This window comes from Lissotriton vulgaris, chromosome 9, assembly GCF_964263255.1.
Source record: "Lissotriton vulgaris chromosome 9, aLisVul1.2, whole genome shotgun sequence".
NCBI lineage: Eukaryota > Metazoa > Chordata > Amphibia > Caudata > Salamandridae > Lissotriton > Lissotriton vulgaris.
The window spans coordinates 601,569,254-601,584,347 of record NC_141697.1 but is presented as its reverse complement, the minus strand read 5'-3'; the positions used below and the strand labels follow the sequence as shown (position 1 = coordinate 601,584,347).

General features: G+C 47.2%; 1 protein-coding gene across 1 annotated transcript in view; it reads left to right on the top strand.

The window, feature by feature from the left end:
* The window catches only part of YIF1B (Yip1 interacting factor homolog B, membrane trafficking protein), a 56,094-nt gene that overhangs the window by 29,423 nt on the left and 11,577 nt on the right, over positions 1–15,094 (top strand). The window contains exons 3-6 of the mRNA XM_086938223.1: positions 4,856–4,960; positions 8,822–8,900; positions 11,907–11,964; positions 14,605–14,760. Of these exons, the coding sequence (XP_086794349.1) occupies positions 4,856–4,960; positions 8,822–8,900; positions 11,907–11,964; positions 14,605–14,760 (398 nt within the window). The remainder of the gene's footprint in view (positions 1–4,855; positions 4,961–8,821; positions 8,901–11,906; positions 11,965–14,604; positions 14,761–15,094) is intronic.

Below are 15,094 nucleotides of genomic sequence, written 5' to 3'. Positions count from 1 at the left end.
ATTTTGTCTACGTGGCTCTCGTTCTAGGTCCATCCCTGGACGAGGGGGTCCTTTGGGATGAGCGTCGCCAGGGGCTCCATCGCTAGCGCAAACAGGAGTGGGTAGAGGGGGCAGCTCTAGCGCGTGCCTCTGCAGATCGGAAAGGCCTTGGAGAGCATCCCATTGGCAAGCACCGGGGCCCCAGGGTTGGCATAAAGGACCCTGATGAGGCGGCGAAACAACGAGCTGAAGCCCATCGCCTCCAGCACATCTTGCAGATAGTCCCAGCTCACAGTGTTGAAGGCCTTCTCGAAGTCGAGAAAGAGGAGGGCCAGGTATGGGGACAGGCGGGCACGGTGGGCCAAGGCCAGGTGAAGGCGGCGGATGCAGTGACGGGTGCCCTTGGTCGGCATAAACCCGCATTGGTCGGGATGGACCAGATCCTGCAGGAGAGGCTTAAGCCTCTGGGCTAGTATCGTGGCGAAGAGCTTGATCTCAGTATTGATAAGTGAGATTGGGCGGTAGTCCGCGCAGCTCGTGGAGGGCGGCTGGGTCTTAGAGATGACCACTATCGTGGCCAGGTCCGATTCAGGAGGGAAGAGTACCAAAAGTCTGGGAGCCAGGATATCCCGGAAGGCAGCGTAGTAATCCTGTGGATACCCGTCCGAGCCAGGCGTCTTGCAGGGTGGAGAAGGGGGATGGCCTCCTGAACCTTGTCCAAGGTAAAAGGCCACTCCACGGCTTCTGCGCACTCAGGAGTGAGAGAGGGGAGCCGGGCATTAGCCCAGTCTAGGAGGGTGGTCAGGGGGGCATCTGCTGGTTGCACCGCGTAGAGGCTCGCATAAAAGTTTGCAAAGGTTCTGGCTATGGCTGCGAAGGTCACCTGGAAGGTGCCCTCTTGTGCACGAACCTCCTGAATAATGCAATGAACTTTGGGATAGGAGACCAAGTTATGGAGGAGTTTGCCATTTTTTTCCCCCCAGCCATACACCCACGCCACCGACTATCGCCACAGCATTTGGTCCGAGTCCAATGAGATATGACGGATTTCTTCCCGAACCAGCGCTAACTGCCGGGTGTGGTCCACGCTCCAGCAGAAGTTTGCTCTGCCTCCAGTCGTGCAGCATGGGACTCCAACTCCGCGAGCCGGGCCAGTTGGTCTGTCCGTTTGGCATGCACAAGCCCCCTCGCCACCCTGCGATTCACAGCCTTGCCAGCCTCCCACAGGGTCCCGGGCGAGGGAACTGAACCCTCGTTGGTAGAAAAATAGTGGCTTAGCTCCTGACCCGTGTAAGAAGAACAGGAGAAAACCCATATACCACGTTGGGATGGGTGTATCGTGTAAGCAGAAACAATTCCCAACAGGTATCATGAAAAGACACTTCAGTGACTCCTTATTTTCCCTTTTATGTAATGCAGATTGCATACATTATTTAAATTGTCTTTTCATGATACCTGTTGGGAATTGTTTCTGCTTAGCTCCTGACCCAGCGTGTCTGCCAGTGTATGGTCCTGCAGGAACCAAGCGTTGAGACGCCAGACCGCCCGCGGGCCTGTCGGGGAAGAGCCAAGTCGGAGGGAGACTGGGGAATGGTCGGACAGTCCCCATGGCAAGATAAGCGCTCCAGAGACCAGGTGGCAGTCAGTGGCCGGAAGCAGGAGAAGGTCGATACGGGAGTGGGTATGGTGGGAGGCCGATGTGTGGGTATACTGTGCCTTAGGGGCATTCCAGACTCTCCATACCTCGCAGAGCCCCAGAGCCGAGGCCCAGCTCGATAGAGCAGCAGCAGAGGAAATCCGGATCACGGACGGAGACTCGGTTGTGTCACGTTGGGGCTGCATGACGGCATTGATGTCCCCTCCAACCACCGTGAGGCCATGCGGAAGGGAAGAGAAGAGAGAACTTGTGTAAGGCATCGAAGCGTCGGGGGCAGGAGGGCGGGCGGGATGTAGAGAATCAGGATATTTAGAGGGCAACCCTCCACCATGCCCGATATCGCCACATAGCGTCCTTGTGGGTCAGTTTATGCCCTGGTCAGGGTAAAGGGAAGACCTCTCCTGAGCAGGATTGCTACCCCTTGGGACCCACGCTTAAACCCAGAGTGCCAGACCGTCGCAAAGCCGTACCGGGCCAGGAAGTTGCATTGCGTGGCTAAGAGGTGGGTCTCTTTGAGAAGGACATCTGCCGCATGGCGGTGGGCCGCCCGGAGAATGGCTGCGCGTTTAATACGGTCCAGGAGACCATTAACGTTCCAGGAGAGAACGTGGAGGGGTCTAATCAGTGTGTACGCCATCAGGGGAGGAGAAAATGTAGGGGGTCAGGGGATCGCCGGGGAGCGCACCCAGGAAGAGAGGGCCAGCAGCGCCGCGCAGAGGCAGGAGGAGCCGATCAAGAGCAGTTAGTGGAGCAGGATCACTGGAGGTCCGATAAGGGAGCGGGGGGGGGGGGGAGCGACCGCCCGCAGCCACCCCCGTGGCGGCCGAAAATAACTAAGTATTGTGCAACAGGAGCTGCGTGTCAGGCGTGGACCCACCCACCACATTACGTCAAAAAGGAGAGCTGCAACCAACCACCCGCAGGTAGTACCAATAATAGCCGAGGAGCGGCTAAGCAGAGCTGTACCAAAAAGCGGGCCGTAGGCGGCTGAAAACAACAAACCAATGGGAACCATCGGACTCCTCTTTCCCCCCCCCCCCCCCCCCCTCCCACCCTACACTTCGAAACAGGAAGCATCTGTCGCATCAAATTCCAATCAACCAAGAAAACCCCCACTAGGGGAAAGGTACTAAACTAAAAAGGTTAGTAGGGAGCAGTAGCACCAGTCAAGAGTTTGCTAAGGAGGACCCGGACCCCCCTCCATATCACAGGATAAATGCCAACAGCTTTAATCACAAGAGCTTCAAAGATGAGTGTAAGTCGGGATATAAGCAACAGTCTCGCAAATGGCAGAATGGATGTGGTACAAAAAGGAAGAGGAAGACCGGGCAGGAGCACAAACTAGGAGAGCGTAGACAGTTCGGGCCCTTCCCCCTCAGGGAACCGCCACGGGCGGCCAGTTCTCCAGGTGGTGAGCAAGGCTCAGGCGGCTGGACCGAGCAGACCCGGCAGGTCTGACCCAGCCAGCGAAGACCAGACACCAGGTGATGTTGGTTCAGACCTCCACATCGTCCAGGGTTCCACGGATCACAGGGCTGCCGGACAAGTTGGAGTCCGATCTTGCCTTCCGCAGGCCCGCACCCGACTCAGAGGCCCCATCAATGACAACCAAGGAGGAGGACACAGAAGAGGAGGGGGCGCCCTGACCCGTGAGCGGAGACAGGGGCCGCTGGGACCTCGGAGCCCCCTGCCCCGTCCCACGCCTCTCCTCCCCTCTGGGGGACTGCAGCAGCCCCCGGCCGCCTCAGGCCGTGGGTTAGGATCTACTGATGCGGGCAGGTTCAGGGTCGGCCTCGCGGGATCCACCGCCGTCTCAGTGGCCCAAGCGAGATGTCAGTGGGGGGGCTGTCACTGATGGTGGTGGCCCCGGGGCTCCCAGGCTTCCCAGCCCGCTCGAACAGCACAAGGGAAAGGCCAAATGGGGAGCCCCCCGCCCCGTCCCAAGCTTCTCCTCACCTCTGGGGGGGCCTGCAGCAGTCCCCGGTCACAGCAGGCCGCGGGGGCAGGGTCCGCTGATGTGGCGACGCTGCAGCGGACGCAGGGCCGGCTTTGCGGGAGCCACTCGCCGTCTCAGTGGTCCGGACAGGATGCTAGTGGGGGGCCGTCGTAGGCGCTGCAGGCCACAGGTGTCATGCTGCACCCGCAGCGCCAGGCAGGCCTGGCACAGCGGCTCCGGGGAGGGCTTCGTTGTCTGATGGGGTGGGTGTCGGTGGGGAGCAGGTCACTTCAGCGGCTCCACCCGCCCGACGGGAGCGGGGAGCCTGTCGGACAGCCAGGAATCACCGATCGGAGCTCCCAGTGCCAGGTCTCCACGCTGGCTCAGATGGGGGTCGCCATGTTGCGTACCTCGAGGCCAGGAAAGGATCGGGCTGGCGGAGGCGTTGCCAAGCCTCGGAGAGACACTCCGTGACACCAGGGAGTGCAGGGCAGCCAGGGGAATCCGGGAACACAGGGGCTGCACGCCGATGGCCGCTGCTGAGGGCGGATGATGAATGGGGGGTCCGGAGCACTCTTAGAGTGCGACCGCCGTCTTGACGTCTCAAGCCACGCCCCCATTATGTTGACAATTTGACCTTAATAAAGAACACACGGTTGGCCCTGTGCAGTGTTAAAGTTACTGAATAAAAACCTCAGACAGACCAGAGCAAATACAATTTGGCGTTCTAGAGACCCAATACTCTGGTACATTAATACTAACATTTTAAGATCCAATATGTGAGCACTGCTGAAGAACAATGAGTATAACGTCCCCAGCAGAATGCACTGTGTCAAAGTTCGAAAGAAAGAAACCAAGGAAAGGCAGGCGTGAGTGAGCGGAAACAATGGATAGAAAAAGAATAAAGGGAAGTGGGGTAGGGGTATCCGCGGATGACGTCAGGCAGGTAGGCCCGATAGGAGCATATTGAGTGAGATTGCTCTTGTCAACTCAAAGCACTGTGTCGATGTATACTATTCATGGTGGTTTGGCTTATGTAGATATTTGTCAAAGGATGTATAGGGGTTTCTCCTGCTGGTTATGTTATGATTTAAATTCTAGGTGCTATATTGCAGTTAACTTTTTACGGGTCATCGGCTCCTCCAGGAACTGGATGTCCACATTTTAGATATGTTTACCAAAAGAATGCTGGGTGGTGCCTGTAACCCTTATCTCTCTGCTTGGCTTCTCACTCGCTCTCTTACACTTTCACTCTCTCTTTCACTCTCTCTTTCGTGCTCCAGATCGATAGGTTTATCCCAGTGACCAAGCTGAAGTACTACTTTGCTGTGGATACGGTCTACGTGGGGAAGAAGCTGGGACTGCTTGTGTTTCCCTACATGCATCAGGTAAAGTTCAACTATGTCTTTGACTTACTAAACCACTTGGCATTTACCTGCAGGGAACTGGGGATAAGAATCCTGGAACCCATTGGACTTGCTGTTCCATAATGACCTTCTCCAGTCTATTACGGTGTACCTGATGAATGGTGTGGAGATGTGCAAAGTGATCGACCTGCAGGTGTTGTCTCCTATGTCTTGAACTCTGACTAATTCCCATATGGCCTGAGTGCATGAACCATAGGAGCTGCACTCTACTGCAGGCATGAAATCAGAAGGCCACAATGACTTGTAAAGTCACCTTCCTATGATCAGTGCTTTACTATTCTGGTCGTTGTAACAATGGTCCTTATTTTTACTCCTGGGCTTCACCTTTTCTGCCTAGGTATTATCTAGTAAACTGCATCCCTTCCTGTCTATTGCCATAGTAAGGCTTTGCACTCTAACCTGGGTCACTAGAATTATTCAGCTGTGCAGACCAATTTTCATCATAGGGTTGGCTAAGTTGTCTGGCAATTAAAAGTCAAATTATGTGGCATAAAGCAGGCCATTCTTTGGCAGTATTGCTTCATTACTTTACCCAGACATTAGTAATGGGTTAAAATACCAAAGGTTCAACTTAGTAGTATCAGTTTAACACCCGAGCACTTGAATTAGCAACTGTAACCTCATCAGTCAACCTTTGCAAGGGGCCTGCTACTGCATGGCACCCCTTGTGGCCCTTTCGTTTAGAAATGTATTTTTTTTGTTTCCTAATCTGCATATTCTGCTGCAGTGAGCGGATTATGTGGTAAGTGTGGTAAATTAATAATTATGCAGGAAACTTTAACACCGCAAACTGCCTACTTGTAGTGACCCTAACTAAAGCTAGATGTCTTCCTACCACAGATAACAGGGCACTGTTTGGCTGTTTTGCAAGCATTACTGCCAAGGTCACAGTATACATTGCTACTATTTAAGAGGGACCTTCAGCCGAGACACACATTTGTAATGTTTATAGCACACCGTGTTAATAAAGACCTAATAAAACCTCACCGCTCAGTCTGCAAGACTGATCTATCCTTCCCAAGGTGAGGGCACCAGCGTTGGGGATAGGTAAGTCTTTGATCAGGTCTGCTGTTAGACCTGGCATCTTTGGCGTGATTACCCCTATCTTTTTGCCTCTGCCTCCTGTATTTTCGATGCTGTGCTGGATTTCGTTTTTGCTGGTTTAGATGCTTTGGACACTCTGCCACTGCTGATCAGTGCCAGAGTGTAAGTGCTCCCTATGTAAATTGTTATTCTGATTGGATATACATGTTCGGCATATTTGCATCACCATGAAGTCCCTAGTAAAGTGCACTGGGTATGCCAGGGCTGGTGAGGGCAAATGCTACTAGTGGGCCTGCAGCACTGATTGTGCCACCCACAGGAGTAGCTCTAAAATGGTGTCTCAGGCCTGCCACTGCAGTGCCTATGGGCAGTTTAGAAACTGCCATTTCCGCCTGGCCAGTGTCCCCACTGACTAGGCCTAACCCTTCCCTTTTTGTGCACATCAGTCACCCCTATGGAAGGCCCAAGGTACCCCCCTGGGCAGGGTGCAGTGCATGTGAAAGGTAGAGCATGTACTAGTGCAGGTGACATGCTCTGGTAGTGAATTACAGCCATTTTAGTTTTTCACTATTGTACGGCTATCTTGCTCCATAGGTTAACATGGGGGATGCTGGCTACAGTGGTTAACAGCATTTCTTCCCATAGGAACAAGATTGGACATAAGTATCTAGTATCCCTGAACTCAGAATTTAATAACACATCTTTTAGGATAGGTGGTTTTTAAATCCTGTGTTTGAGAACAGCACTTTTAGAAAGCTGCTGTTCTCTTGTCTGACCCTTCTGTGTGCCTGGGCCTGGTTGTGTATTGACTGTCTGGTTTGTGAGTGACAGGGGCTGGGGAATTCCCCGGAGGCTGGATGAGTCCGCACTAGGCTGAATGAATGCAATTGAAACCTCAGTGGTGGGAGGAGTTAGCACCTGGGCCTGAAAGGGCTGTGCCTGCCTGCCACAATGCTGGCTCCACCTCCTGCTGGGCGGCTGAGGACCCTGCCCCTCACTCTGAAAGGAAAGATGCAGCCAGTACAACAAAGTGCTCAGGATCCACCCAGAACTGGTTCAGACCGGGCTCGGGGCCCACATGCAAAGAGAGAACAAAGACTTTAGGGGTATAAGTACAGGACCCCTGACAACAGAAAATTAGATCATCCTGGAATCAAGAAGGAACCTCTGCCAAGGAGAAAGCTGAAACTGAAGAAGGTAGACTGTCCTGCTGTTGCTCTGCTGGACTGACCTGTTGCTTTGCTGCCAAGGCGAGGTGAAGGACTTTGCTGTGAGCTGTGTCCCCTGTCTTGAAGGAATCTCCAAGGGCCTGAGAAGAGCTGGCTCCCTGTTCTGAAGTCCCAGGAACAAAAGAACTTCACCCCCAGTTTCCCTGAACTCTGCTGAGAGAGTTCTGTCCTTCCTAGAGTGCTTGATCCAGTTGTGGGGCCTCTGGAAGTTGTACCTGAGCTGGGAAGCTTGAAACTAAGCTTGAGAGACTTTTTGAAATGGAAAAGTGTTGCATCGCTCGCTTGCGGAGCGCATCCCCGACAGTGCAAGAAGTTTCCCGCCGCTACGAAGGTAGAGATCGTCCCGTCGCATCCTTCGTTTGCGGGACGCACCAGACCGGTGCGGGAGAATCGAACATCGCTGTGAGTGTCGTCGCTGGGTGAGATCGCCGCACCGCTTGCTTGCGGACCGCATCACGTCGCTGCGAGCATCGTCGCAGAACCATCGCATCCAGGAGTGCGAGAAAGGGGATCACCGCTGGATCGCGCATCGTCGCCCCGGAGATCGTCGCAGCCCCTACGAGATCGTCACATCCTGCCTTTTGCGAGAACAGACTTCCTACCGAACCTACGCACCGGAATCCATACAAGTGGCCTTCCTCCCCATACAGACCGGATTCGTCGCAACACACCCGCTGCTGCAGCGGGGCTGTCGCATCACCTCCCCAGGGTCTCAGGAGCAACGCATCGCTTGTTTTCCACCGCACCAGCTTCTGCTTTTGGAACTTTGTTGCAACTAAAAGGTACTGTGAGTAAACGTGACGCAACTGTGAAGTTTTCACGCATCTGTGGTTTACTTTACCGCAACTTGAAGAACTTTAATTATAACCTTAACAACTCTTTTGAAACCATATTCTTGAACTGTGTATGTTGGATTTTTGTCATTTTGGTCTTGTGTAGTTTAGAATAAATACCTTTTATTTTCCTAAACTGTTGTGGAATCCATTTGTGGTGTTTTCACTGTTTCTGTGAGTGTTGGTACAAATACTTTACGCATTGCCTCTGATTAGCCTAGACTGCTCAGGCCAAGCTACCTAGAGGGTGAGCAGGGGTTATCTCAGAGGGTTATCTCCTTGCCCTGACTAGATTTGGACAGTGGTACCTACCTCTGCCAACTAGAGACCCCCAGTTCTAACATCTGCACTTGCATTCATCTTGGCAGGTTGTGACATTTCAAAACCATGCTGTTTCATAAATGAAAATCTTAGTTCTTGATCATGTGCCAATAGAAACTTGGCCTAGTGATTTCTTGTGACAAAAGTGTTCCTTGCGTGTGACTAGATGCATTTGTGTCTGCATGGGCCACAATCTCTGCACATGACTGAGTGAGCGGAAAGGAAGTACCTTATCAGGATGGTCTCTGATATGGCTACTTCCTGTTTCCATGCGATATAAATCCTGGTTAGTATTTGTCTTTTGCTGAAAAGTAGTGCCTCTGGTTGGTTGTTACTGGCTTGCATTTATGTGCCACAGGATTTGTTGTTTAAATACCTTTATCTTCTTTTGACAGGACTGGGAAGTGCAATACCAACAGGACACACCAGTTGCCCCACGGTTTGATATAAATGCCCCCGACCTCTATATTCCAGGTACTTTCCTCTCTGACGTGCAACTGTTATGCTCACATGAACATACTCGAAAGTGTTCTTTGTTTTATTATATTTAATGATTTTTATTAGTAAACAACATGTAAAGAATACATCAGTCAGATTCAAATTAGCATTTTCAAAAGTGTGGGCTGGGGGGCAAAAGCTGCTTAAGAGCCCAGTACAACCAGGACGAAGCCATGCAGCAAACTTTAAATGTTTTATTTAAACCACACAGCCGGATTTTGTTTTTTTTAAATTAAGGATGGACCCCCTCGCCTTGAAAGATATCTCCCATACTGTGGAGTGTCATTTTGTAGTTTTCACTGTGCCTTACCACCAGATTTTACCTGGCGGTGATGGACCGTAGACACTAGCCATTGTTTGCCCACTCTAAATAGGGCGGGTGGACACATGGCGACACCTCAGACAGCCCTTACTCGGTCGGGCAGTCTGAGGTGCTTATCTGCGGCGGAGACTGAGTAGTCTCTGCCATTTAACATACTGAAAGTCCACCTACTCTAAATGATTTGGACAGACTTTTGGTTTTCCGGAGAGGGCACACCGTTGCCTTTACTGTCCTGTAGCCTGATTGCCAGTACCTATAGTTCCATAGCCAAAAAGCCACTGGCCTCAACTAACGCCCTTCATCATATGTAGAATACATTTGTTGCCATGATTGGCACATGCAGTATTGCATGTCCAAACCCAAACAAATCCTATTATTTATCTAAAGACGCTTTTTGCAGAAGGATCCGTCTTTCACATGCACCTTGACCACTACTGAAGCATCGGTTTCCCAACGCACAATTTGTTTGCTTCCTCTTTTATGTATCATATTTGCATCCTGAAATCTTTCTATGTTTATGTCCCTTTTTGAATGGTCTTTCTGCAGATTATCCCTTGCCTATTGTCAAAGAACACAGATCATGGTCTAGAATTATCACATTTGGTCCATCTTGTTTAGATTTCTGTATGTTCTGGCTACAGCTGCAGAATAGAAAAAAATATTTTCGATATCTTTAGACGTTTGCATGGATAGTTATTTATATGACTCCATGAGTTAAACACTGTCCAGCACACAGAGGCGTTGATGTTAAATTCACAAGCTTAAAATAGGGACAACTCCGCCTTCCATTCTTCTGAGGTAAGTATATAAAATACCTGAAACTGGGTCATACATAGTAACATCCTATTTACTGTGTTTACAAATGACAGCAGTGCGATATCTAGAGCCATGAAGAAAACACAATATTATTATTAAGGCTGCCAGTTTTCTGTTAGTGGTCTTTTTCTTTTTTTATTTTGCAGCTAAAAACAGTGCAGAATTATGATATTATCTTAAGTTAATTCTACACTTTACCTCTTATTTTAATTTAATAGTATTTTTTGTAATTACCTTGGATTTTAAATTTAAATAAAAAGAAATTCTGTACATCTGTATTACACTGTAATAAAACTTTTAGTAAAAAAAAAAGTGGAAAAATACAGAAAAGTGTACTTTTGTGGGACTCTCCATGCTGTTCTGTATGAACTCCAGACCGGCCTCAGAGCAGTTGGATAGCATGGAGTTAATAAACGGGATGAGATTTGCTTAAATGTTGGCATTATTAATATATATTTGTATATGATGCTAATAATTAATTGTGGGTGTAGTGTTTTGTTATATTTGCCTGCTTAATTTGCTAAAATGTGACGGGCATCATATGTTTGAGTGCACGTTTAGCTATTACATTTGGACGTATACCATTTTAAGACTCAATTAATTCTCAAAACACTAAATATATATGAAGAAATACCAAAAAGATGACCAAAAGATAAATATAGAAAAATGCAGATGGAAATGTTAAAAAAAAATAAGTACCATAAAAACGGGAGCTCCTATTGTTAATAATGTGACAAAGTTGGTGTCCTTGACATACCTTTCAGCGCCAACCCCAGAAGCATTTCTCCCTTTAGGCAGAACTTTTAGGAAACAGAATTATTTTTGTAGGTGGAGGCACACTCTGCCACTGTACTGCATTGCACTAGATTGCTCAGATTGTGGGTTTGCAGCCTTTACTGTAGAAAGAGCTACTTATGTTAAGTGAAAATCACTCAACTTACTATTATTAATGCTGTTCTAGTGACATCAGGCACGATTGCGTTGGTGGCCACCATATGCAAGATAGCCTGCAGTGGTCACCAGTCACCGTTGCTAGCAGTAATGTAAAAAATGGTTTGCCAATGTTGAATGCCTCTGAATGAGGTAATACATAATCGCCAATGAAGCAGTGCCCCTGGCACCATCATATTATTCACTCCTCCCAAAGCTGCTTGATTAATCGTTCAAATATCAACTTTAAATATGCTTTGAAAAATGCAACAATTTTTCTCAAAACATCCGGTTATGAGTTCCGAAAATATGCACATTTTCCTGGCAAATTCACACTTTTCTGTTTTTGCATACATATATTAATTTAACCCATCAAATGCTACTAATTTAGTAGGCTGGGCTACTACAGGTAGGGGGAGAGCTACCAGTAGTAGCTCACGAGCCACTCCGAGACTTCTTACTTAGATGAAGGTTATTGCCCACAGCGCAATAAAGCTGTAAAATGTTAAGATTCTATTTTGAAAGTATTTTAGTTAAACTGCCCTTTAGAAACGAGGCTCCTCATTTTGTAGACAACCACTCCTTTTTAAACATACACATTTATGACTGCCTTACTGAGCTAAGCCTATGCAAAGTATGACATTTCTCAAGTCTCTGGACTTAATTCATTTTGTGACCATTTAAATAACTGTATATTATCACAAGTATTTGATTGTATTACACATTTGTGTACCTTGCATCATGCAATTACACTTTGAGATAATGCACTTGCATGTTGATTAAAAAAAAATACTGACTGACAGTGCTCCAGGGTTCCTTTGCAACAGGTCAATAATTTTCAATGCTTTATGTTAATGTTTCAAGTCTTGTGTCTTTTGATGTGATCTTTGCTTTTTTTGTTTGTTTCCTTTCAGCTATGGCTTTTATTACATATATTCTCGTGGCTGGTCTTGCACTGGGGACACAGAACAGGTGAGATTCAAGGGGTCTCCAAAGTGTGCTGACATGATTGTCTCCTGAAAAGGGAAGACAATTGATTTATGTATATAGTGTATTCTGAAATTGCTTATGGCACAAATGTGATACTTTATTAAAAACGTGTGTGCAGTAACATAATGATGGATGAATACAGCCAAGACCTGGTGCATTTCTGTTCCTAATTATTACTGAATGATTACATGTTTTATGGATGAAGTTCGACGGAATGCCCCATTGTTACTACTTTCTGGCATGTAAATAAGTGAACTGGAGTTTGCAAGATCTGGATGTCTTCAGCCCCAAACAGAAGCACCATCCCAAGTCTGAAGCACAATATGTTAGCTAAAGAGTAACCCTTACCAGTGAAGAGCTTCTCATTCCTTACCATAAGAATACTGCTATGTATCTTTTGAAAGTTAACATTTGCTTTTGAGATCCTACAGGATATTTTGTCTCTTACCTGGCTTATCCTTTCAAGGACCTTCAGGGGCTGTTGATCAACTGGTATTTTTCTACTTTTATTTTTTCTGATCACTAACTCACTGCAGGTGAGAATGAAACTGAACCTGTGTGGTTACGGTCAATTGTAGGTCCTTTTCAGATTAATCTGTTTATGGAATAGCTGAGAAGGGTACTTGGTCATCTGGGCATTTCCCTACAAGCACTTGTTGATGACATAATGATTCCCAAAGGTCAACACTGTGGGTAATATTTGAATAATATAGCGGTCTTGAGTGCATCACTAGAGATGGTTAAGCATTTTTAATCCAATATAGTCGGAGTTAATATTGATATCTCTTGGAGACGAAAGTTAGCTGATCGGGCAGAATCAAATTATTTGCTGCCAAGTCTGGCTGGGGGTTCCATTAGTCTGTGTTCCTTAGCAAATTCACCTCCGTACAACCTTTACTCAGTCTACCAAATGTATCCACTATGTTGCTGTTGCTGACCCAGGAGGATCTAATAGAAGAGGTAGAAAAATTAGGCTGGTGAAAGGTGGGCTTTCAGAAACACCTTGGTGGCTTGGTTTCCTAAGCATATCCTTGCAGTCCTAAAAAACATTATCCGATCTGCAGGCATGCTAATATGTAGGGCTAGAGCCTCTGATCATCCACATTTTTGCCATTTGAAAAGACTGAATATTTTAAAACGACCTGCTTGCTGTGTCTCCTACCAATTCTCTTTAGCCTTTGAAAGATGATCTAAATATTTGATGATTGATTGTTGAATTGAAGATGTTTGGTTTTAAATAGGTAGTTTACTCCCTGGATATTTTAGTTTGAACATTATTTACAAAATAATTTAATACGCTTGTAACTGTTAGAGACTCTGAGACCTTCAGGTTAAGTTTGCACCAGTTTTGTGATTTGCTGGGATTACACTCTCATAATTCATTGTACATAACTGTATCAGTATGCTGCAATCTATAAATCTTGTGACTCACAAGCATAGGTGGTTTACCCTGTATAAAACAAGACTTCAATTGTGTTTTTCATAGATTACGTTGAAGAAACAGCCACTCGTTTCATTCTATACATTTGTATAGAGTATGTAGATTCTATTTCCCTCAAAGAGGTTACTTGAAGCGGTTACTTGAAGCGCCTTAAATCAAGCTCTCCAAATGCCATTAATTACTGAAAATGTGGCACCTTGTTTGGGGAAAACACAGCCATCTTATGGAAGGAATGTTTTACGTAATCTCCGCCACTGGCGATCATTCTGGCTGCATTCCATTTCATTGTTTTTCATCCATTGTACCACTCTAGACCGATTTCATCAACTATATACGAATTGGCCATGGTCCTGTTCCAGTAGAAACAACGCAGTCCAGACTGCTAAGCCGTGTCCCCTACAGGCGGGAATAAAAGCGATGTCAGACCAGTTTTAGCCAACAGTAAGATATGGCTTGAGGCATGTGGCACAGTGAGTACAGGACTCACGCTTGGTCATTCTTGTTGCCTATAGCACATCCTCTGCAAAACAAACTACATGGTGCCATGCGGCACTTATTTTTCAGATGACTTCTCCAGCTGATCAAATTTGGCCTAGTATTCCAGCGGCTAGGAAGCCTGAATGCACCTGTAATTGTCCAGAGCGATATCAAACTCAGGGCACTGCCCTGTCCAACTTGTAACAACGGCATATATGTGTTGCATTTGGTGTGTGGTTAGTCAACTGCTTTTTTGGTAATCTATTCTAGGATGCAATTAGTTAGTGAATGTACTATACTTATGTTGCTCTCCCTGTGTTGGGGAGAGAAGGGTTTGGAAATTATTTGAAATGCAAGACACTGCCTCTACTTGAAGGGAGTCTCGATGTTGTTTAGGTGATCGGGGGGGATTGGCATGGAGCTTTTATCTGGTGCCATAGTCCTATAATGTCCAAGTGCTGTGGATCATGCCATGACCTATTGCAGCACGTAAATAGGCAGTTCAGTGGCTCTTCGTTCACGGTTATGGAAAGTACCCCAGCTTTGGATTAATTTAGGTATGTAGGTGTTTTCTTGAGCTATTGATCATGTGCATTAGCTCTGCTTTCAACTTGCTTACCTTGTGTTAACTACACAAGGACTAACCCTGCCACTTCCCCTTGTCATCTAGTGATTCCAATATTCTGTTTCTTCTGAATGTTTAGGTTTTCGCCTGAGATTCTCGGTGTGCAGGCCAGCTCCGCTTTTGCCTGGCTCATCGTGGAGGTCTTGGCTATTTTACTTGCACTATATTTGGTGACCGTGAACACAGACCTGACCATGGTGGACCTCTTTGCTTTCTCTGGGTACAAGTATGTTGGGTAAGTGGACGTTCTTTTACAAGATTATTATTATTAAGCTTGAATGTGCCCTTGTAGAAGCCAATACAACTTTGCTGTGTTTCTTGGTCCACACATCCTTTTATTCCGATTTTCCCGATGTGTTGTAGTTGACATTTGATGGTTGCACACTGTCAGGATTTAGTAGTTGGCATTACCACTTCGCTACGTGGTGAATTGTAGAGTGATCACAGTTGGTATACTAGAAACTGAGATTATTTGATTAAAAAGGCTGCCCACCAATATTCAGAGAGAATGAAATTGGCAGGCAACAGTGATCCCACATGTAGGTAGTGGTATTGTGTGGACATGGGAC